This window comes from Marmota monax, unplaced genomic scaffold (genome assembly GCF_021218885.2).
Source record: "Marmota monax isolate L192 unplaced genomic scaffold, Marmota_monax_Labrador192_F-V1.1 WCK01_AAM20220418_F8-fsc00002, whole genome shotgun sequence".
NCBI classification, from domain to species: Eukaryota; Metazoa; Chordata; class Mammalia; order Rodentia; family Sciuridae; genus Marmota; species Marmota monax.
Genome location: NW_026693571.1, coordinates 14,783,766 through 14,807,172, shown reverse-complemented (window position 1 = coordinate 14,807,172; position 23,407 = coordinate 14,783,766). Strand labels below are relative to the sequence as shown.

The following is a 23,407-nucleotide window of genomic DNA, read 5'->3' as shown; positions in this document are numbered from 1 at the left end:
CATCTTTCATACATTTGATTCAAGTGGGTTATGAACTCGATTTATATTAAGATTCTTTACCATTGAATGACAAAAACTAGTTCTACCAAAACTCAGGTCCATTTGCTACCCTTCCACACATCTTTAAATTTTACCCTAATTTAATCTTTCTAGTATATCATAATGAAAGCTTAGACTTTAATTGATAATCATAATGATAAAAAAAAGAATGAACGATGCTAACTTTAAGTTGCTTAGTTTTTTGTTGGTGTGACTAATTTTAAGGGGAGTCTTCAAATATATTTCATACATTCAGGACACTAATAAAAGTGGAAAAACTAAAGAGTTTATCAGATTACTTCTATTTCTAAATAGCAGACAAAAGCCACAATTTTTTTTTTATTATGACACTGGACATGGGCTTATTATATACTGTAAAACTTTAAAATGGGAGAAGAATCACATCTTCTTATGGCTTTTACATAATTTAAAAACTAAAATGATTTTTTAAATAAAATGGAGTCATCAAATAGGCAAAGTACAAAAGAGTTAAGACTACAGCAATAAAAGTTATTATCTGTTGAAAATTAAGGCTACTTTATACATCTTTATACATCATTATAAAATCCTCAGAAATGTAAATCACTTCCAAGGATGGACAAAAGAAGAAAGTTAAGAGAAAGAGGGGAGATTTCTTTATGAGTTAAATATCTACTTGAGTTGATAATTCTCAGATAATTTAGCAATTCATAAAATTCAAAGTATATGAAGAAAAGAAAACCTCATAATTATAAAGGTCATCAAACAAAGCACTGAATTTGAAAACACAGATGAATGAGGGATTTAAAATGGTGACCATATTTAAATGACACAATTAATGATTATAAGGAAAACTAAGCAGAAAAACATGAGATTGTGTCAGAAAAATACATACATAAACACAATTTTATAAAATGTTTTAGTTTCTTTAAGTATAACAACTTGGGGAACTGCTATCTTCCAGCAATTTGCCAAAATAATAAGCACAAAGTGAAAGAGGAGAGGCACCAGATATATGTTCTCCAGGCCTTTTAGAAAACATGAAGTTGTTACTTTGGTCACATTCCTGGGAATGTGCAAGAAGGATGATATTGTAGACATCAAGGGAATGGATATTGTTCAAAAGGAATGCCCCACAAATGTTACCGCGGCAAAGCAGGGAGCCTACAAGCTGCCCAGCATGCTGTTGGCAATGTAAACATGCAAGCTAAGGTCAAGGTTTTGCCAAGAGAATTAATGTGTATATTGATCATATCAACCCAAGATATCTTTCTGAAGTGTGTGCATGAAGGAAAATGATCAGAATAAGAAGGAAGCCAAAGAGAAAGTAGCTGGGTTCAACTGAAGCACAAGCCCGCACTCCCCAGAGAAGCACACTTCGTGAGAACTAGTAAAAAAATAAAAATAAAAATAAAAATCTGAGCTTCTGGAACCTATCATGGTATAATAGCTGCAAAAAAACAAAACAAAAAAATCTCCTTGGACAGTAAAATATTTTTCTTAATTGAGTGGAAGTGTGGTGTTCTATCTTCAAGAAATATTTAAAGAAAAAAACAAAGTATAACAACTTAACAGCAATGTTGCTTGCTAAAGTATTGGAGAATTTACAGGAGTGTCATTTCCATTTTCCTATGTAATAGTTACAACAAGTTTTTAGAATTTTTTAAAATAATTTTATTGTTGAGAAAACAGTATTAAAGAAGGCAAATAATTTGCTTGGGATTATACAGCTAGGGGTAGTAGAACTGGAATTAGAATTCCATCTCCATAGCTTAAATCTTATACACTTTCCATTATGTCATGCTGCTTTGGTAGTAGTCAACAGAAATAATAAGGGCTATTATTTACTAAGTATTCATTCAAAGACTAAGTGCTAAAAGCTCTAGAGGATTTCACTTATTCCTCTGCTTGATGAAGATGTTGCTATAATCACTCCCCATTTTAGAGAAAAGTAAATTGAAGCTTGAGAAACTAGATAATTTCTACATGGTCATATAGTAGTAAACTACAGAGTAGAGATTAGCATTAGAAATCTCAGCTCTTAGACTATGTTATCCTATTGAACAAGGAAGAAAAGAATCCCAATTCTGGACTCATTGGTTTGGTGCCCTCAGAAGTAGGAACTTATCTAGGGTCCTAAATTAGAAAAGACACGGAGAGTATCTGCATATTACTGATTCAATAAACATTAGTTTTCTTTCCTTTCTTTAAGGAACCATTTTGATTTACAAAAATCGCCTGTTTTTATCCAGGCTCTGCCACTTACTAGCTATTTGACCTTAGGCAATCTATTAAATATTAATAATCCTTGGTGTACCCATTTGTAAAATAGGTCTAATGTCTACCTTTCAAGGTTATTAATGTAAATAAGTGAGATATCTTTAAGGAAAATTTTAAATTATGAGAGAAAAGCTCATAATAAGATATTGATAGGTCTGATGCCACGAAAATAGGAGATCTGAGTGCTGAACAAGATAAAAAAGGTGCAAAAGGTTAATATCATATATTTAGATGTGTATGTGAGTGCATATACTTAATAATAACTTAACAATCAACACTTTATACTTCAGACATACAGATTCCCATCATGGTCTACCTATATTCTAAGCAGATGAAGTTGTAATGAGATAGGTATCACATTATTACTGGTAGAAAAGTAAGCAGATACAATTCTAGAAAGCAGAAACTAACAGACAAAAAAGACCTGTCAATGAAAAAGGGAAAAAATACAAATGGTTAAATACATTTTTTAAAAGGTTCAATTTCATTGTTCATAAAAGAAGCTTAAAAGAAAACAAGATACTGCATTTTACCTCTTAGTATGACTAAAGATCAAAAACAACAATATTCAAAGCTAGTGTTTGAGTGTGGTCCCCAGACTAGAAGCATCAGCAAACTTTAAGAATTACCTATAGACTCATTCATACATAAGGTAGAGTCATTAGTTTGATATTTATCTATTAAAGAGAATCTTCCTATTATAAACTGAGTACTTACATCATCCCTCATTTTCCTATCACTTCACTTTCCTTGTGGGTAGAGACAAGGTTATAGGATGAAGGGGTGTGCTGCTGCCTTGCTTCTTTCTAAGGATTCTGCTTTCTGTCCCCCCTGCCAGTCTGGAAGCACTGACCCACTCCTTTACAGAATAGCATATGATCTTGTCAAGTTCGAATTTATTAAAAAAAAAGAATCTGGAAATTAAAATAAATAAATGGCAACCAGACAATTTTCATAATACATATTGAGAAAATGAATATTTTTAATGTTTTTGAAAATAAGAAAAACCAAAATAATTTTATTAAAATGAAAAAAAAACTTTTGACAAACTAGCTAGTAATTTCATGAAAAGATCATTAGCTTTACTTATAAAGAAAAATAAATCAAATTAGTAGTGACATATTTTTCACCTCTCAGATTTCAAACTATCTGAAGACTAAAAATTACTCAAATAAAAAAAGCAGATCCTCTTATATACCATTGTTGGGAATGTAAATCTGTACAACTTTTTAATGTAGAAAATTGATAACTCTCAAAAATACAATTATGCATACTCTTTCCTAGAGCAATCCTATTTCTAAAAAATGTATTCTATAGAGAAACTCAAAGATATACTATATTTTGTTGATTTTAAGACATTTTTACATTTCTGAAATTAGAATGTTATGGTATAGTTTAATTGGTAGTATTTTTCTTTCTTAGTTGTATATAAAATAATGGTGTAAGAATTGATAATGTCTTAGACTTTAGGAAATATGGTATATGTGAGGATATTTTATTGAAGCACTGTTTATCTAGGCATAAAACTAGAATAATCTAAACATCTTTCAGTAGGAGACTGGTTAAATAAAGTGTGATCTACCCATATAGTGCAATATTCTGCAACCATTAAAACGTAATAACAATAAGGAAAGAGACTGGTATGGTAGTCCATGCTTATAATTTCAGCTATTCAGGAAGCAGAGGCAGGAGGATCACAAGTTCAAGGTAAGCCTGGACAATTTAGTGAGACCCTCTCTCAAAATACAAAAACAAAAATAGGGGTTGGGGATATAGCTCAGTAGCAGAGCCCTGCCCTAGCATGTATGAGGCTTTAAGTTCCATCCCTAAAACCACAAAATATAATAAAAATAAAATAAACAGAATAAGGAAGACATTAGGATAGTATGACCATGATCCATTTTTAAGTAAAGCATCAAGTTTAAATTAATATGTAAGGAGGGAAAAGGATATGCATGTATGCACTGAGTATACATTTGCATATGGACAGAAAATAACTTTCATGATTAAAATTTTGATTAATTTAATGTTAAGAAAGTATCTGAAAAGAAAAAGATTAGTCTGGCCAAAAAGAACCATTAGCCAGATTTAAAATGCTGCTCACCTTTTTGTTGCTCCATCCCATGCCTGCAAGGAAAGCCATGACCAATGTGCACAGTCCTCCCGATCCAGGAAATCCAAAGTTCACACTGCTGAACACAGCTAGCACAGAGAACCCCAAAACCAGGAATGCCCTCTTCCACACAAGCTTGTCCTTTAAGAGAAAAATGCTGATGTAGCTCAATTATTTCAAATTGATTTTAATTATTGATTCAAATAACCGATTGTTAATTATTTATTTTTCCATATCCACAATGTAGAGGGAAATGAAAATGTCCATTTCAGTGTATGACATTTATTTTCTCTTCCTTAATAAGCAGAGATACCAATGTAAGATCCTCTTTTAGGAACACCAGTTCTCTTCCTCTGCATTTATCAATGCAGAATTTCACGAGGCTTAAGACAGTGGCACCAAAAAGTACATGGGCTTTGGAGCCAGAAAGAACAGGTTAAAAGACACTTTTTTATATCATTGGTTTAACTTTTCCAAGTTCTGTTTCTTCATGTCTGAAAGAATGTACATCAACAGGGTTTTTGTGAAACTTAAAGGTACAACTTTATTATTTTCAGTCTCTCTCTTTAATGGATGCTTCCTTGGGTTTTTTTTTTTTTTTTAAATTCTTGAATACCAACATGCTTTAAGAGCCAACAGACTGAGACAGTAGTTGTTTGTTCTTGTTATTGCCAAGTGTAAGAACTGTGCAGTTTTTTCCCTTTCAAATTTCTTTGTCACTTTAGAAAGTAGGCCTTTAAAAGTGATTGATGGGGAGGCATGCAACTCTGGAGATAGATTACCTGAGTTCTTTCCCAGCTCCACTATTTTCTAGATACATGACCTTGTTCTCCTTACTTACTTCCCTAAGCCTCAATTTTCTTATCAGTTAAAAGTTTATATTAATAGTACTCTCTTTATTGATTATTGTGTGGACTGCACGAGATGAGCACTTCCCTACAGAATGTTCAGTGATGACAGAAATGTTCTGTCTGCCCTGTCTATAAAAATGATGTATATCTGCTACAGTCACATGTATCTATTGGCTGCCATATTGAACAGAGCCCCTAGATGATTTACTATGCCATTTTAGCACAGTAAGAAACAAATATAAGCTGTCATTTTTATTTTATTATGCAATTAGAATAATCTTATAAGGAGCTAGGGATGTTGCTCAGTAGTAGAGCAATTTCCTAGCATGCACAAAGCCGTGGGTTCAATTCCCAGTACCACAAAAAAGAGAATAAAGAATAATACCATAATATCTGCATTCATAAAATTCTTTACAGATATTTTTACTTGAAAGTTTTTGAAGTGCAATAAAAATTTAAATCCGTATATACTCTGATATGGTACCAGGATTTAACCTGGGATGCTTTACCACTGAGCAACATCCAGCATTTTTTATTTCTGAGACAGAGTCTCACTAAGTTGCTTAAGGACTCACTAAGTTGCTGAGGTTGGCTTTGAACTTGAGATCCTCATATCTCAGCTTCCCTAGCTGCTGGGATTATAGGCATGTGTCACCGCATCCACCATTATTTTTATTAATTAAATTTATTTATAGTTGTTAAGTTTATGATTCTATTCAAAATACTCTGAAACTTCAGAATAAGGCCAATTTATAGAAAGAACATATTTTCATAGGTTTATCTGCTCAACAAGAAATAGAAGAAAACAAAACATTTGTTTCTCATTAGGAAATAATTGTGTATAGTCAAGAACTTTGATCTACTTGAAAAGAAATGCTTTATTGTATTTTAATAAGATGTTAAAAGTCTTATCTATTTGAAAATATTAGAATCTAAGATATTTTGATACTAAAAAAGAGGATCCAAAAAAAGCCATCATATAATCTTAACTTAGTTGAATATTATGAAACTTCAAAAAACACGCATATCTTATTATTTTGGAATTGATGTTATTTATTTTAATGTGAAATTCAAAATGTACATAATATATTTTATATAATATAATGTATTCATATAAAATACAAATATAACCCAGGACTGCATTAAAATCTCATATATTTCAGCCTTCATCATAAATTTCATGAATAGCATAGACATAGCAATAAGCAACTTTAAAAAGATGAACCATTTTATGAAACATGTCCCTCATATCCACTTTAAGGGAAGTATTCTAAAGTGTTTTTCTAGTGACATTTTAGAGTGTAACTTTCCTACAGATTAATTCTTTTACCTGGTCACTGCTTGGAAAATACTGATTAAAAAATCCAAGAAGAGATCCAGTTGCCACACCAATTACCACCTCCAATATACCTCTGAGGACATTAAAAACTGTGGAGCCTGAAAAACACAAAAAAGAAAAACTCCAGAACTCTAAATCCATAAAATACACAAGCTTTAGACCACAACCACCAACATAAAGCACCTAAATATGTGGAACGAAATTCTTACAAACATTTCCTACTCTTTACATTCTTTTTTTTTAAGTAGCTGATTCTTTTTTTATATTTATTTTTTAGTTTTAGGTGGACACAATATCTTTATTTTATTTTTATGAGGTGCTGAGGATCGAACCCAGTGCCTCACGCATGCCAGGTGAGCGAGTGCGCTACCACTTGAACCACATCCCCAGCCCCACTCTTTACATTCTTAAATCTAAGTGTTTTTAAATGTCTAATAAAATGAGTCTATCTTATAAGAGTATTCAGATTATTGGGAATCAATTTCAAAACAAGCATAAGGTATAATTTATGCACTTCTTTATGTTTACCTTATCTACTTAAAAGGCCTGACAAATTGTGAAAAATTCAATTCGTGACTCAGACCTAGCTTGTTCTACTACATTATATGTATAGGCAAAGGGAGTAAACAGATGTAGTTAAGTTTTCAAATTACCACTTAAGAGCTGGATATTAAAAAAAAATTAACAGATAGACATTGATTTTAGTAGCTCTGATTTGTATGGACCTTATATGAACTGGGGATGTAGCTCTGTAGTAGAGCGCTTTCCTTTTGTGTGTGTGGGAGGCCCTGAGTTGAACCTCCAGTGTTGCAGTGGGGAAAAGAGAATCTGGTCATTAAAATCAAGAACTGTCTTCTTCTTCTAAAATGTTTACTCTAAAAATAAATCTGAAATTATTTTTGAAATTTCCCCTAGAAGGCTCTTTGTTGCTTAACCTCTTTGAAATATTATAATAAAGCAGTAAACAGAACCTACATTTCTCCCCTCACAGCAAATAGGATTTTGGAAACTAATTTTTAAAACAATCTTTGTTAGCACATTGTATAGAAAATTATATTAAAATTGTCCTACACATCAGCAATTCTTTAATACTGTCCTAAAGGAAATAATTGTACTTCTTATTGTGACTTCTTGTGATTATGGCAATCACTTATCTTATTTAAAAAGACTTCCCTCTGATGTAATTTTATTTAGCTAATGTATCTCTGCTAGGTAAATGGTGTGCCTGTCAAAAGCCTCTCGCTACAATAGCAGCATTGTGCTCAAGCTGTTACCATAAATAATTTATTCTAAGTGAAAAAAATGTATCAAATACCACTGTTAATCATTGTAGATTTTATACCAAGTTTTTGTTTGTTTGTTTGTTTTTTATAAAATATGGGGTGCAACCATTACTCAAAACTTTTATTTTTTTTCCTCTAATTTATTTATTTATTTTTTTCTTTTTCTTTTTTTTAAAATTTTTTATTGTTGGTTGTTCAAAACATTACAAATTTCTTGACATATCATATTCCACACTTTGATTCAAGTGGGTTATGAAGAAAAAACTTTTATTTTTAAATTGTGCTAGTATTACTTAAAAATCATTTATTACTAAACTTTTTGATGCATGATTAGGATGTATGGAATACTTGTGAATATATGTTAATGCAGTAGCAATGACTATGCGGTGAAATACAGTACCTAATTAGTTTCAGTCTTTTGTAAAATAAGGTCTTTATAAAAAAAAAAAAACCTATCTCAAAATTAAAAAAAAAAAAAAAGGCTGGGGATGTGGCTCAGTGTTTAAGCACCTCTGGGTTCAATCACTGGTATTAATACACACACACACACACACACACACACACATATGTACACACACACACACACACACACATATTGGGCATCTCCCCTGAAATTTCTAATTCAGTAACCTATCGGGGTTCAGATCCAAAAGGTCAGAGGACCAAATTTAGGGGGTAAGGCAGATTAACATGACAGAATCAGCTTGGAAGATTCTTGAAGTTATCACATTCTTCCCCTCCGCCCTCCCCCAGAATATAAAACCCCGGACCTGGACCCTCTTCTCAACTCCATTTCTCACCTCATCCCCTTCTTCCCAGTCCTCAGTGTGATGTTAATGCAAATTCTGCTCAAAGCAGTGGTTCCTCATCCTGGCAGATCTGGTTTCCATTCCCAAGAGTTCTGGTTTAATTGGTCTAAGGTAATGTCTACATAACAGTATTTTAAAAGAATATTCCCCAGATAATTCTAATGTGCTTTCAAGGCTGAGAACAATTGTTTTAAAGACATATACCAGGAAAGCAGCCAGAACATGGTCTGCATAGGTTCAGGAGAGTTAAAATTAAGACAAGAATGTCAATTGGAACTCATAGGTAAAAAGAAAATTTTTAATTTTTATTGGTGCTTGAACAAGAAAGTAACATCATGAAAATAATGTTTTGAAAGGATGATGTAATTTACCAGGACTGGAGGAAGGCTGACTCTGAAATATAACAAGGGGTGAGGTTCTAGATAATCTGTATGAATCATATATAATCATAAAATGGAAAGATAACTGTAGGGATTGAAGAGAATGAGAATAGCAAATTTTCAAAAAAGTATTTTTACTGAAGAATCTGAAGCTAAACTTAGGCTATAATTACACTCTGTCAATAATAGGAAGTTACAAATTTTATTTTCCAATTTTTGCAAAAGATTAAAAAAGAAACTTAATCTTGTGCTATGTCAAAGGATAATAAAGGTGTTGAATCTCTTCTTAGCCTTTTGCCTAAGATCAAGTGTAGTATCTGTTAACATCCTTTCAGTAAAGGTATTAAATAACAGCGGAGAGGAATGCCTTCAGTTTCTCTTTTGTTACTACTTGAAACAAAATACATCCATTGCAGTATGTATTAATATTAGTATGCTACCCATTAAAATCATTGCTTTTATTTTTTTGTGTGTGTGTGAAATCTCTAGAATTAAGTTTTCCTAGATCTCTCCAAGGAAGGCTTTAAACTTGCTTGCACTGGCTGCTCACTCCTTGGGCAATCTGTATCTAGAGGGAAGAAGTGAATAAAGATACTTCGGTGCCTCTCTAGGTTCAGGACTTTTACCCATGTTTCCCTGAATTTGAATTTACCTCATGCAAATATGCTATGCTTCCAACATTTTAACCTATGTCTCTCAAGAATGAGCGACCAGGGGCTGGGGTGGTGGCTCAGTGGTAGAGTGCTTGCCTAGCATGCATGAGGCACTGAGTTCGATCCTTGGCACCACATTTAAAAAAAAAAAAAAAAAAGAATGAGAGACCAACATAGGAACAGATTAGTCTACCTGTGGAAAAGGCCATGCCCAAGCATGTGTTGAAGCCGGTGATGGCCAGAATGTCATCGAAGCTGCCAGCAGCCATGAGTAGGGTCGGGACCCCCTTCTCAACACCATAGCCTCCTGCCTGCAAAAGGAGCATGGACGGCACCACGACAGCTGGAGACACGGCTCCTAGGACAAAACTAAGTACAGGCTGCTTCAGACACATGTGACCATATTCTACCCATTCTTATTATTTAAAAAAAAATTACAACAACCTCTACTGCTTTAAAAGTTAGATTCTGGACAGCTATAATCTTGAATGGCAGAGAAACACTATACACATGAAAGTTCTACAGAACATCATTTTCCAAAATACGTATACCCATGAACAACCTGTTTTGGAACTATTTAGGTTGCCTAGAATAAATAGTTATGAATGGTACAGAAGTCTTCACTGGGTTAGGCCCTGGCAAAGCTACCTTTTTAAAAACAAACCATTCATTTTAAGAGGTCTGAAAAATGGCCATGGTTGTTCTGAATTTGTACCCAATGATGCTGGGTCTTCAATTAGAGCTTGGTATGTAAATGAAGGCAACAGAGTCAAACAAGAAAGCCACAATGACAGTGACATTGATCTTAATAATCGCAGCAGTTGCGGGCTGGGGTTAGAGTGCTTGCCTCACATGTGTGAGGCACTGGGTTCAATCCTCAGCACCACATAATAATAAATAAATAAAAAATAAAGATATCATGTCCATCTACAACTAAAAAAAAAAAAAAGAATAGCAGCAGTTGTAATACTGAAGAACATTTTTTGAGCACTTCACATATATTAACTAATTTAATCTTCCTAACAGCCCTATGAGATTGATACAGTCTACCTTCATTTTATAAGTGAGGAAATTGAAGTACAGACAGACTACATAATTTGTAAAAAATCACACTCTGGAAAATCACAAAGCTGGGATTGGATTCCAAGTAATCCAGAATCTTAACCATGAGAAGAATTTCATCCTTCTAGCCTACTTATTAGCACTAAATTCCTACTAAGTACTTCTTTATTTATTCGCTTCTCATGGCTATTAAGTATTAGGAATAAAAGGCTGCTAGTGGAAGGGACACTGTGTCAGGTGTTGATCATGATTGCTATGTTAATCATCCTTTGTGTAGACTCTGGGGTAAGATCCAGCATCTCTCTCACAAGCTTACAATCAGATGGAAACAAAAGACCACACCTTCTTTAATAGTTTGAATTATAGTAATTACCATAAAAGTTAGTGTCTAAAGAGACACAGACCATAGTTTGAAGTTAGAATATTTAGATGATACTGGATTATCTCTGCTGCATTTTCTGGTGTTCTTAAGAAAATACTATTATGTATTCTCTTGTATGGGATCAAAGAAAGTCCTTAATATCCCTCCATATTTTCATACAACAAAGCCAAAAAAAAAAAAAAAAAACCCATTACCCCAGTATAAATCCCCACTGCCATGGTAAACCCATTAGGAAGTGGGCAAGAAGAGCAGATGTGCATGCCTCCACGAGACAGGGACCCATGGACAGTCGTACACACACACCCTTCAACTTCTTCAGTGCCTGGAATATAAAAGTAAGCATACTAATATAATCCTCTGAAGACATGCAGAGACACAACCCTAAATGCTTTCTCTTCAGCATTCAGACTGTGTCTGGGTCATCACAAACTTCCCAGGTAATTAGTTTTAACAAACATTTTAGCATCCTAAGTGTTTTAGAGACAGCTTATGTAATCCTCACAGTAACCCCATGAGATAGGTAATGGTACTATCCGTATTTTTAAAACCTAAAAAGGCACAAGTCCAAGTCATGTTTTCAAAGGTCATGAAATTGGTGAGTGATGGGGACAGGTGTGCACCCAGGTAGGTGGCTTCTGGAGTGAGTGCTCACAATCCTCACACTAGCTGACTTAACCTTCTCAGTATTCGTTTTACTTATAGTCTGGGGCCCAGAATGAGGCCAAGTGAAGAGCTTCATCCCCTAAGGACATTCATTTCTGCATTCCAAAATATATGAAAAAAAGCATTAAGAAAAAGCATGCTTGAGATTCATTCAATATACTAAGCAGTTTCCTGAATCAGCATAATTAGTCCTACATACTTATAAAGGGTTTTGCACACCAAAAATATATTGTTCCCCACTTCCCATCATCATTATTTATTACTATGGCCTATAGCTCTGTCAGAGAAAAGGAGAGCTTTTATTCTTGTGTTGTCACCACACATAGTACCTCCCCACCTTTCTCCAAGAAGGAGTATGAGAATATCTTCTGAGTTCCTGTGAGGCACAAGGTCTTACCTGCAAAATAACTCTGCATGAAATAAATTATATTTTCTTCTTGAGAATGTGATACAAAGTGTCTCTATCCAATTCCTGAAGCTCAGTGATTCTAAAGATATGGAATGTTAGAGGAACAAAATTCCTATTCAATAATAAGAAATTTATATTTTATACCTTTGAATCTAGACCAAGGCCAGCACGAACCAGTATAATAGATAGGGCTATGCTTCTCAGAGAGGAGGACCACTTGTGCTTGATCTGTACATTATCACTGATGACTGGAATATTTCTGAGGAGAAATCCAGCAAGCAGCATGCCTTGAATGAAGAAGTCAAACAAGAATGAATCAGTTTTCAAATGTAAGACAATATTTTTCAGCATTTTACATGTGAAAGAGACTATTATATAATCTTATGTTTAGTCCTTAGATAAAATTGAGTTAGACTTTTATTTAAAAAAATAAAATGATATGATGAATTAGAAGAGCAAAGAAAGATTTTAATATACACATAAAAAGTAAGATTAAAATAATTACCATTTCTTTTATGGCATTTGCTGGTAAATGGATGGAACTGGAGAATATTATGTTAAATGAAATAATCCAGTTTCAAAGAGCCAAAGGCTAAATGTTTTCTCTGATATGTGGATGCTAATTCACAATAAGTGGTGGTGGGGGGGAGCAGAATAGTGGTATTTTGGACTAAACAGAGGGGATTGAAGGGAAGGGAGGGGTCAAGGGGGTAGGAATAATAGTAGGATGAATTGGACATTATTACCCTATATGCATATGTGATTACATGACCTGTGTAACTCTGCATCATGTACAACCAGACAAACGAGAAGTTATATTCCATTTATGTATGATGTGTCAAAATGCATTCTACTGTCATATATAACTAATTAGCACAAATAAAAAATAAACAATTACTATTTCTCAAATAATTAAAGATAAAAAGGAGAAACAAGATGCAGCTTTTGGCTAGAGATAATAATTAAATCTTAAACATAAAATGTTTCAGTTCAGTGTCAGCTCAGTCATCCCTCTATGTGCGAACAGCAAACAGTTCCTGAAATAACTTGCTATGTCAGTTTACTTGAAATATCAATAAGTACTTACATGGCTTCTATTTCACTTCACACCAGATAACTTAATAACAAATACATAACTCACTTTGCAAAGGCTTTAGGAATTATGCTGAAATGAACACTGCCCTGTCAGTCAGCTGGTGGCTCTTCTTTCAGCCGGCCAATATTTACTGGTTGCCTTTAGTATTTCAGACACTATGTGGGTGTTAGGAATATAATGGACAAGCAGCAGGAATTATACCTCAACAAACTTTCAGCCTCTAGGAAAACAAGACAAACTAACAACCCCAATATTAGGAAAGCATGAAGGGGTGTTGTATGAACTGAGAAAGGGAGGGTGAGCAAAGGGGTCCAGGGAAGGGGAAGGGTCTGCAAGATTGTAAAATGCCTGGAAGAGACACTAGTTTATTCAAAGGTGTCGGAAAAAATGACACATTCTGGGAACTTCACATAGTTGTGACCAACTTGAGTCTTGTAGCTTATGAGGGAATTCTCCCTCATTGATGCCACATGCCCACAGGGTAAAGTTTCTCTGAGACAGATTGTGAGGCTTCTATCCACCATTTTCTCCAGCAGCAGCAGCTTCTCCTCATGTCCTTATAAGCACCACCGTTTGCATGACTAAATAAATTAACTAAAGTTGGGATATTTTATGAGAACAAATTATATGTACACTTTATGACTCGCTACAGATGCCATGATACAAGAATGCACCATTTCTAGGCACCTCTCATTACTGCCATTTAATCTAGTGAGTTCACAATTCTGTAATCATGGTCTTTCTAGAGTTTTTATTGGGTAACAGTGTGAAAAGACCTATGGTGTCTATTTTTTTTTCTTGTGTGTGTGTGTGTGTGTGTGCGCGCGTGTGGTGCTGGGGATTGAACCCAGGTCCTTGTGCATGTGAGGCAAGCACTCTACCAACTGAGCTATATCCCCAGCCCCTATACTATCTGTTTTTAAAAGAAATATTGATAAGAGTAATATGCACATGGTAAAATTAAAACATTACCAGCAAACATAGAGTGGCAGTACTGCCCTACCCTCAATTACAGCCTTCCATTTTCACTCCCCAGTTAATTCTCACAGAATGCTTTCATCACTGCTTGTCAGATTCCTGCATCCCAAACCAAAAATGGTTCCAGTTCAACCAAGATTGGACAAAATCAGATTAAAAAATGCTTACCTACTATCTGATTCCACAAAGAAGTCACATCCCTGGTGAGTGAGTGTAGTGTCACCATGAATATTGGTTGATACTTTTATTTATGTTAATGAGTAAGACAAAAGGGCAATAATAGAAATATATGTTAAAATGTCACTTTTGCCAGGCATGGTGGCACACACCTATAATCCAAGTGGCTTAGAAGGCTGAGGCAGGAGGATCACGAATTCAAAGCCAGCCTCAGCAAAAGCTAAGCAACTCCGTGAGACCCTGTCTCTAATTAAAATACAAAATAGGGCTGGGGATGTGGCTCAGTGGTTGAGTGCCCCTGAGTTCAATCCCCAGTAACCCCCACCTCCCAAATGTCACTCTTTGTCAATGTTGTGAGAGGCTTCCAATACAACAAACCCTGATTTGTAGTATTTACTGGTTTCTGTATTACACATACCTGCAACACAGCCAAATTTTAAGCTACCAACATGCCAGAGATGGGAGGAGATGGCACACCATTACATGATATTTCCATAATCTCAAGAGCACAGATATGGGGAAATTCAGTAAAAGAATTTGGAAGATATCAGTTTTGAGTATTGATTGCTCTTATTCTTTAATGTATGCTATTTAATTGTAATTTTATATAATTTAATTTTAAAAAAATCACCATGTTTAACAACTGGCTCAAAAACTCCTCAAAATTTACCAAATGGTTTTGGGCTATAGCACAGCAAATACAGAAATACATACTTTATTTCTTTATTTCCCAAAGCTTTCCAAAATACTGTTATGAAAATATGATTTATTGGAAGAAAATGGGAAATGTTTAGCACTTACCAAGAAGAGGAGGAAGAGGAGGCAGTGTTGGTAACTTAATGAGCCCAAAAAGTTTACCTCCAATGATGGTAGAATAGAATAGGATTATAATTCCAAATAAGTTTCCTCCAGGAAGACATTCACTGCCAGTAACTGACCAAACTGCTGCCCACAGAAGAACAACCATGGTAACTGAAACAAATCAGGAAAACCTGTTTCTATAAGTAAGTTGTAATAGGCAGGTTTTGAAACAATCTAAAATAATTTTTAAAAATAAACATTGAATGCATAAAAAAAAACCTTTATAGCCATGTGCAAATTATAAAGAACATCAGTAAAATGAGCAATTGGGTAGTTTCCAACCACTTTTAAAAAACAAGATATTACTAATACTTTTGAATCCACCTATGTGGCCCTCTCCAGTCCCATCCATCTCTTTGCACACTGCCAGAAGGAACCACTGTCTTGGATTTTTTTTAAACCCATTCCCTTATTTATTTTATTTTATTTTTTTAGTAATTTTATCACAAATACCAGTTAATACTAAAAAGAACAAAATCACTATCTTTGCCCTCTTCTTAGGAATATGAAATACTTGAACTCTAATCCTACTTCAGTTATCTTAGTTCTGCCTTCAGTTAAACATTACCTTTATTTCTTTTCTACAATCAACATGGACTTAGAATTATGCACATTCTTGCCTTTTTTTTTAAAAAAAAAATCATCATTCATTATAGCATCTCAAATCTTTCATCTAGGACAATTATCCTGATACCTAAACTATTTTCTTTAGTAAATTCATTTCCACTAGAATGTGAAATATGTTTCCAGTTTGAATACAGGTGTTCTATAAAATTACATACTAAAAATAGAAAGGCTCATGAGAAAAACTGAGTTAGGAAAAACTACTCAAAACTTGAAACTTATGACCTAACCACTAACAAAAATGAACACAATCCTAACAAAAGTAATAGCACAGATAAATCTCCACAGACATTTGTATCCCAGGCAGGCACTCTATTCTTTGTACACTTCCTACTTCAAGATGTAGATTCTTGAGGATATTTTCTTTAAATACAAAGCAATTGTATCAAAATCTGATCCATATTGCAGTGCTCTCCTTTAATAAAAAAATTTTTTTAACTGAGGGAAATTTGTTGGCAGAATCTTCATCTGCTTTCTCTCCATGTGTAGTTAGTTGCATTATAAGCTTAATGTTGTGAAACATTTAAAAGTTACTAATGCCCCTAAACCAGTTATTATCTCTATGAAAATAAATCACTTCAACAGGAATTTCAGCTTTTAGAAGGTCCTCTTGTGAAGGAGGTTTAATCTTTAATTGTGAGAATACACATACCTGATCTTTTTGTTTTTTATTCACTTTGACTTCATTTGCTATTGCTTAACAATGCAAAATATTAACATGTGAGGAAAAACATGCACAAACATGCAAATTGCATATTATAGTAACACGATTCCCTATTTACCATTGCATCCATGCTAATTCATGGTGTAGAAACATTCTGTATCAGAACATGCTCTATTTCTTATGACAGTCTTTGGAAGAAAATTGTTAGTTTTGTTGTCTGACATTATTCTTATTTTAAAAGATAGTTTTTCTAGGTATACCTCAGATTTACCTTAAATTGTAAGTGAAGAGTTATTTTTTTCTCAATCCCTTGATAATATTCTTCCTTGGTTTTCTGGCTTTCAATGTTGTTATTCAGTTTAATTTTGGCCCTTTTCCAGAAATTTTTTCCTTTGGTTTGTTTTAAATTTTTTTTTTTTTTTTTTTTGGTTTTCTGTAATTTTTGAATGAAGAATTTAGAATTGGCTTCTTTTTGATGTGCTTAGAATTTATGTTTTTTTTTTTTTAAAAAAAACAATTCTGGAAAATTCTGTCTTTATTTCTTCAAATATTTCTTACCCAACCTCCCTAATTTTTTTTTTGTGAAATTATGATTAGATAGTCACTCTACTTGCTAAGCCTATTTCCATATTTTCCATCTTTGTGTGTACTATAATCTAGATAATCTCTTCAGTTCTTTTTGCTGGTTGATCAATTTTTTTAACTTAATCTGCTGCTTACTCTATCCATTGCTTTTAAAATTTCAATTATTATACTACATCTTTCTAGAAGTTCACATTTGTTCTTATTCAAATTTATATAATTTTAATCGGCGTTTGTTTTGTATTCACATTTGTACTTACTATTTAACTTCTTTAGAAAAATGTTTCAAGGTCTATTTTCTGGCAATGCTTTTTTGGGGGGGGACGGGGGGTGGGTGGTACTTAACCCAGAGCTTCTCATATGCAGGCAAGCACTCTACCACTAAATTACATCCCTAATAATTTGAAAATTTTATTTTGAGATAGGTTCTCACTAAATTGTCCAAGCTGGCCTGGAATTTACAATCCTCCTGTCTCATCATCTTATGCAGCTGGGATTACAGGTGTGTGCCACCATATCTGGCTAGTAATGCACACTTTTGAAATCTCTGTTTTGTTTCCTTTTTGGTTGCGATTTCTTATTCCCCAACAGTGAATCTCCCTTGAACTCCATCTGTGGTTTTGCTGAAGCCTTAGGCTAATGTGAGTTTTCCCAGAAGGGATCTGAATTTGCTTCTACCATGTGCTTTCAAGTTTACAATCCAGGACTACTTTTAAGTGTATATTCAGATTGAGTTTTTCTTCTTTGAATTTGGAGCACAAATAAGGGTGAAGTTACCTTCTCCCTCCTTCTCTCCCTCCCTTCCTCTCTCTCTCCCCCTCTTTTTCTTTCTTTTTTAGTGTACTTCACCTTAATCCACACACAGACATACCGACTAGCAACCACAATTTAGACAGGTAGCAACCACAATTTAGACAGGTTTGGTTGCAGGCCCCATTGACAAAGCAGGTTTACCTGAAATCCACCATCACTTTGGGTTCCAGTTTTATGTGGGTGAAGGAGAATCATTTCTCCTGTTACATGTCTCCCACCCCAGGTAGGCTCTAGCTTGGCTTCCTGTGCTCTTGTGGATCTCAAAATCATTCTCAATTTCACTGGGGTTTGGCAGAAACCTCTAGGGTGAAAGTTGGCTTGAGTCCTTACTTACCTTTCCTACTTACATTTCATTTTTGGTTTCTGATAATTGCTTGTTTTCTTGATAGATCAAAGGTATGTGAAAAAGGCTTAAAATATTTTTGAGACATTTCCTTTAAGTGATAGGATTGTTCATTGGATCTTGTGCATATTGTGATTTTATAATTTGTCTAGAGACTAAATCCAATGTTTTTTTTGTAAATCCTCATAGAATTGTTCTAGATTTTCTAGGCTTGTTCCAGATTTTCTAGACATAGTGTTGCAATAAATGATATAATGAAATAACTAGAAGCCTTAAGTATTTTCCAATTGACTACAAGGGCTAAAATTATTATGCAATATTAGAGAGAGACTGAGAAACCACAATATGGCAGCAAATAAATCCTACTTTGTCATAGCATAAACCCAACTTTATACTAAATTCAGCAAGACAGAATTAAGAGAACTTTTTCCACTTTAAAATCACTTTTAAAAAAGACTCTAGCCAGACATGGTGGCACACCTCCATAATCTCAGTTATTTGGGAGGCTGAAGCATGAGGATCACAAGTTCAAGGCCAGCCTCTGCAATTTAGCAAGGCCCTAAGCAATTTGGAGAGACCTGTCTCAAAATAAAAAATAAAAAGGGCTGGGGATATGGCCCTGGGTTCAATCCCTGGTATGGAAAAAAAATCTAACTCTCCTTTCCTTTTCCATATTGGAAAAATTTATACACAAAAATGCAAGTTCCATATCACACCGACAGGACTCCCGATTTACCATTGCGTCTGAGCTAATTCATAGTGTAGAAACAGTCTGTATCAGAAAATGCTGTATTTCTTTTTTTTCTTCTTCTTTAATATTTTTTTAGTTGTCAAAAGACCTTTATTTTATTTATTTATATGCAGTGCTGAGAATCAAACCCAGGACCTAACACATGATAGGCAAGCGCTCTACCACTGAGCCACAACCCCAGCCCAACATGCTGTATTTCTTATGAGGGTCTTTGGTAGTAAATTGCACCACTTTACAAGTGATAAATATAGTTGGACATAGCAAATGCACATTCATAAGCTTCTCTAAATCATGTTTAAATCAGTTACTAATTTATTTCTTGTTCATGCTTTTTAGAAAATGATATTTTTACATGTAAGATTTACTTCTTAGGAAGAATGCTTTTATATACCTAATGAGTGCAGGAAAAAATAAAGAATAAAGTAATCTTGTAAAACAAGTGATGAGGTTTTTAATCTACTGTGACCCCCATTTTTCAGGCAGCTTTATGAACAATGATAATATACTTTGTTAAAAAAAAAAGGCAATCAAAATCACATCCTTCATTTTCACTCTTACGACAATCTGAATCTGTTTAATTGTAAATGTTTTAACAGAAATGTGCCTTAGTTTGAATGGTGTTTTGGTCAGCATTTTGCTGCTGTGATTAAAAGACCTGACCAGAACAACTGTAGAGGATCTAAAGTTTATTTGGGGGCTCACAGTTTGAGGTCTATGGCCTAAATCCATAGACAGCAAGCTCCATTCCTTGGGGCTCAAAGTGAGGTAGAACAACAGGGTGGAAGAGTATGGTAGGAGGGAAGCCGCTCACATGATGATCAGTTAGCAGCCAGAGAGATTCCACTTGCCAAATACAAATATATATCCCAGAGCCACGTCCCCAGCGCCCCGCCTCCTCCAGCCACAACTCACCTTTCTTCAATTACCACTCAATCCCATCAGGTGATTAAGTCATTGACTGGTTAATGCTCTCAGTTATTTCTCCTCTAAACCTTCTTGCATTGTCACACATGAGCTTTGAGGGGACACCTCATACCCAAACCACAACAAATGGTAAAAGTTAAAGGTATTAAATTATCTGTGCCCTTATTAGCTAGTGCATATTTTGGGATGTGATTTTCTCTATGTGTTTTAAATAAACTTTCATATTTTCTTCTGAGATAGTTCAGAACCTGACTTGATTTCATTAAAAACATATCCAGAGCCTAAAGTATAACTTATTATACTTGGCTTTTGCTGTCAAATGAAAATGATGAAAATATTTTTCAGAGTTCCCAAGTGAAGAATAGCTATAAAGAATTGAGCCTCATTTTTTTCAGTGCACATAATCTATGTGGGTAACCACATATTTATTACAATAAATGACATTTCCCAGCACAATTTAATTTTTTTTTCTTTTTTATTATTTGTTTTAGTTGCCAATGGACCTTCATTTAATTTATTTATATGCGGTGTTGAGAATTGAACCCAGGGCCTCACACATGCTAGGCAAGTGTGCTACACTGAGCCACAACTCCAGCCCTCAACACAATTTTAAAAACTATCTTTAAATCTGCCTTTTTAGACACTTTTCTAGCCTCGTCTCCTTTTACCTCCTATATTGCATGTTCCTTAACATTACCTCCAAACATACTTCCTTTTTGAACACAAAAGGCATCACTGAATCAAACTGATAACGAATGATCAAATTGATAACAGAGTGATCTTTGGCTGCCTCCAAAAACCAAAACCATTTCTAAAAGACAAATATATCCCAATTTTAACAATATTCAAAATGGCGTTAAGATTAATGCTCTGCCCCCCAAATCCTCAAAGTATTTTAAGTAATGGCAGCCCTGCTACAACATGCTGAATTGCAACTCAAGACCTTACTCATGAAATGACAGGGGACCTGGCTCGGGGCAAAGCACTTGTCTACCAAGCATGAGGCCCTGAGTTTGATCCCCAGCACCGCAAAAAGGAAACAAAACAAAACAAACAGAAACAAGCAAAAACCCTTAAAACAAATAAAAATAATGAAGATTCACTTGGAAGTATAAATTGTGTTTGCTCAAATATTAGTTGTATTACTTTAACAATAATAACAATCAATGCCATCTATAAGCAATTTCTGTAGCTCTAAAGTAATTTTATAAAATTATTCAAATATACAGATGGAAAAGTTTCTCAGTCTCTGTTCTTTTCTCTTTCCCACTCACTGGAATGGTGGTGACCACAGTGATTTTGGAAGCCTCAGGTTGAAGATGATGGAGCCTTGTGAATCTGGTCCTTCAGTGACTGCAGAACTGAGTCACCTACCACTGTGAAGTGTTTGCCTACTAGTTTTTATGTAAGAGAGAAGTAAAGTTCTTTTTGTTCTTAAACCATATGATTTTTGGAATCTCTCAGTGCAACTTCATCTTTTACCCTCTCTTTCTGAATCTATTCTTATTACACACATACCATTTGTTATGATTCTGTCCAGTAAACCATGTGGAGGGCAAGCCAATATCTGTCTCAGCCTCTGCAAACCACTTGATTCAGTTGGTATTTCTTGTAGCTTTTTTTCACTGCTGTGTAACAGGTTGCTTCCTTCTGTTGGTTCATTTCCATCTGTACCTTTAAGGTTCATGACCGTCTCTTCCTGTATTTAAAGCAATTTTTAAAAATCCTTAATATGGTATCTTTCTACACAGGTTTATAGTTACTCATTCATCACATTACAAATCAAATTGCCTTTCCTAGAATCAAGGATAGTTCCTTGTAAGGAAAATAAATTTCATGACTAGCTAATTAGTGGATGGAACAAGATCAATATTAGGAGTGTTTACCACTAAGTCACTATTTTTAGATGTGTGCCAGCCTTAGGTGAGGACAGCTACTGATGACCTTAGTAAGTTGGGAAAACTAGCAGTCACACCTACCCTGGACTGTTATGTTTAGGGATTAAGAAAGGGAGAGTTATTAACTGAGTAGTAGAAATTAAGGAGAAACCTGTGTGTGTGTGTGCGTGTGTGTGTGCATGTGTATGTGTGTGTGTGTGTGTGTGCATGTGTGTGGGTAGCAGGAGTACTGGGGATTTAACCCATGGCTTGGCTACTGGTAGGCAAGTGCTTTACCACTGGGCTACATCCCAGACCTTTTTTATTTTTATCTTAAGACAGGATCTTGCTAAATATAAATAGCCTAGGCTGGCCTTGAACTGTGATCTTCCTTCCTCTCAGCCTCGGGAGTTGCAGGGATTACAGGTGTGATACACCATGCCTCCAAGGAGAATGCAGTTGTAGCAGAGCTTGGTAATACATAATCCCTTCCTTAAAGGAATGGCTAGGATTTTCTACATTTGATTTCTACAGTAATTTTACCTGTGTTTCTTGATACACAGAAGTTGTATGATTCATCCCTGTGGATGGTTCTGAATCTTGACATTCAATTGTTTTATCTTTATCCCCCATGATTTGTAGTTATGAAGAAGATAATACAAAGAAGAGGAACAAGATCTATTCTGAAAGAGAAACAATAATTTGAAAATCTATTTATTTCTTCCCTTAAGACTCTGCAAGGCTAAAAGTAAGTTAGACTCTTCTTAATTTCCAATTGCTGATCTCTTCTTTGATTCCAATATACTGTCTTCATTCTTATCTACCCTTTTACCTCTCTGAAAAAAAGTGCTTGTTGAACCAATCACATTTTTCTTTCCCACCCTATTTTTTGAGTTATACTTCAAAACATTCTGAGCAATATCACTATTAAATTGTTCTCTTTAACAGTCCAACTCAATGAAGCAGGAAAGTCCCAAGTAATTTTCCAATGTTGATATGAGGAATGAGACACCAGGGGAGTTCTCCAGATTCCATAATTTTCAGAGAAATCAGTCACTAATTCCTGTCTGGTTCTTATTTCTAAATTAAAGTTAAAAATACAATACCAGAGGCTGGGTTTGTGGCTCAGTGGTAGAGCACTTGCCTCATACATGTGAGGCTCTGGGTTAAATCCTCAGCACGACATAAAATTTTTAAAAAGGTGTTTTGTCCATCTACAACTAAAAAAGTATTTTTAAAACTACAACACCAGTGACTGAGTAACCACAGTATCTTAGACACTGTGATAAGCGCTATGGTAGCCACTTGCTAGTCATGTGGGCAATTTGTAGATTACAAAACACTTTCTTTGGCTCTCCATAGGTTTGCAGTATACCAGGAAAGATAAAATTATACCAAGAAACTAAAAATATCTGTAAGGAAGACTACAGGTTGGCTCAATAAACACCCACTATAACCCCTTTTCCCTGGTTTGC

General features: G+C 34.6%; 1 protein-coding gene across 10 annotated transcripts in view; it reads right to left on the bottom strand.

The window, feature by feature from the left end:
- The window catches only part of Slc9b2 (solute carrier family 9 member B2), a 55,230-nt gene that overhangs the window by 13,711 nt on the left and 18,112 nt on the right, over positions 1-23,407 (bottom strand). For 9 of the 10 annotated variants that reach the window (XR_009228146.1, XR_009228145.1, XR_009228144.1 and 6 more), the window contains 8 exons: positions 22,476-22,615; positions 21,574-21,754; positions 15,295-15,465; positions 12,387-12,529; positions 11,365-11,492; positions 9,920-10,095; positions 6,593-6,699; positions 4,403-4,552 (listed from right to left, as the gene is read on the bottom strand). Coding sequence is in view for 6 of the 10 variants with exons in the window: in XM_058583809.1 (XP_058439792.1) it covers positions 4,403-4,552; positions 6,593-6,699; positions 9,920-10,095; positions 11,365-11,492; positions 12,387-12,529; positions 15,295-15,465; positions 21,574-21,754; positions 22,476-22,565 (1,146 nt within the window). In the remaining 4 variants the exon portion in view is untranslated. The remainder of the gene's footprint in view (positions 1-4,402; positions 4,553-6,592; positions 6,700-9,919; positions 10,096-11,364; positions 11,493-12,386; positions 12,530-15,294; positions 15,466-21,573; positions 21,755-22,475; positions 22,616-23,407) is intronic. The other variant, XM_058583807.1, reaches the window with a different exon arrangement.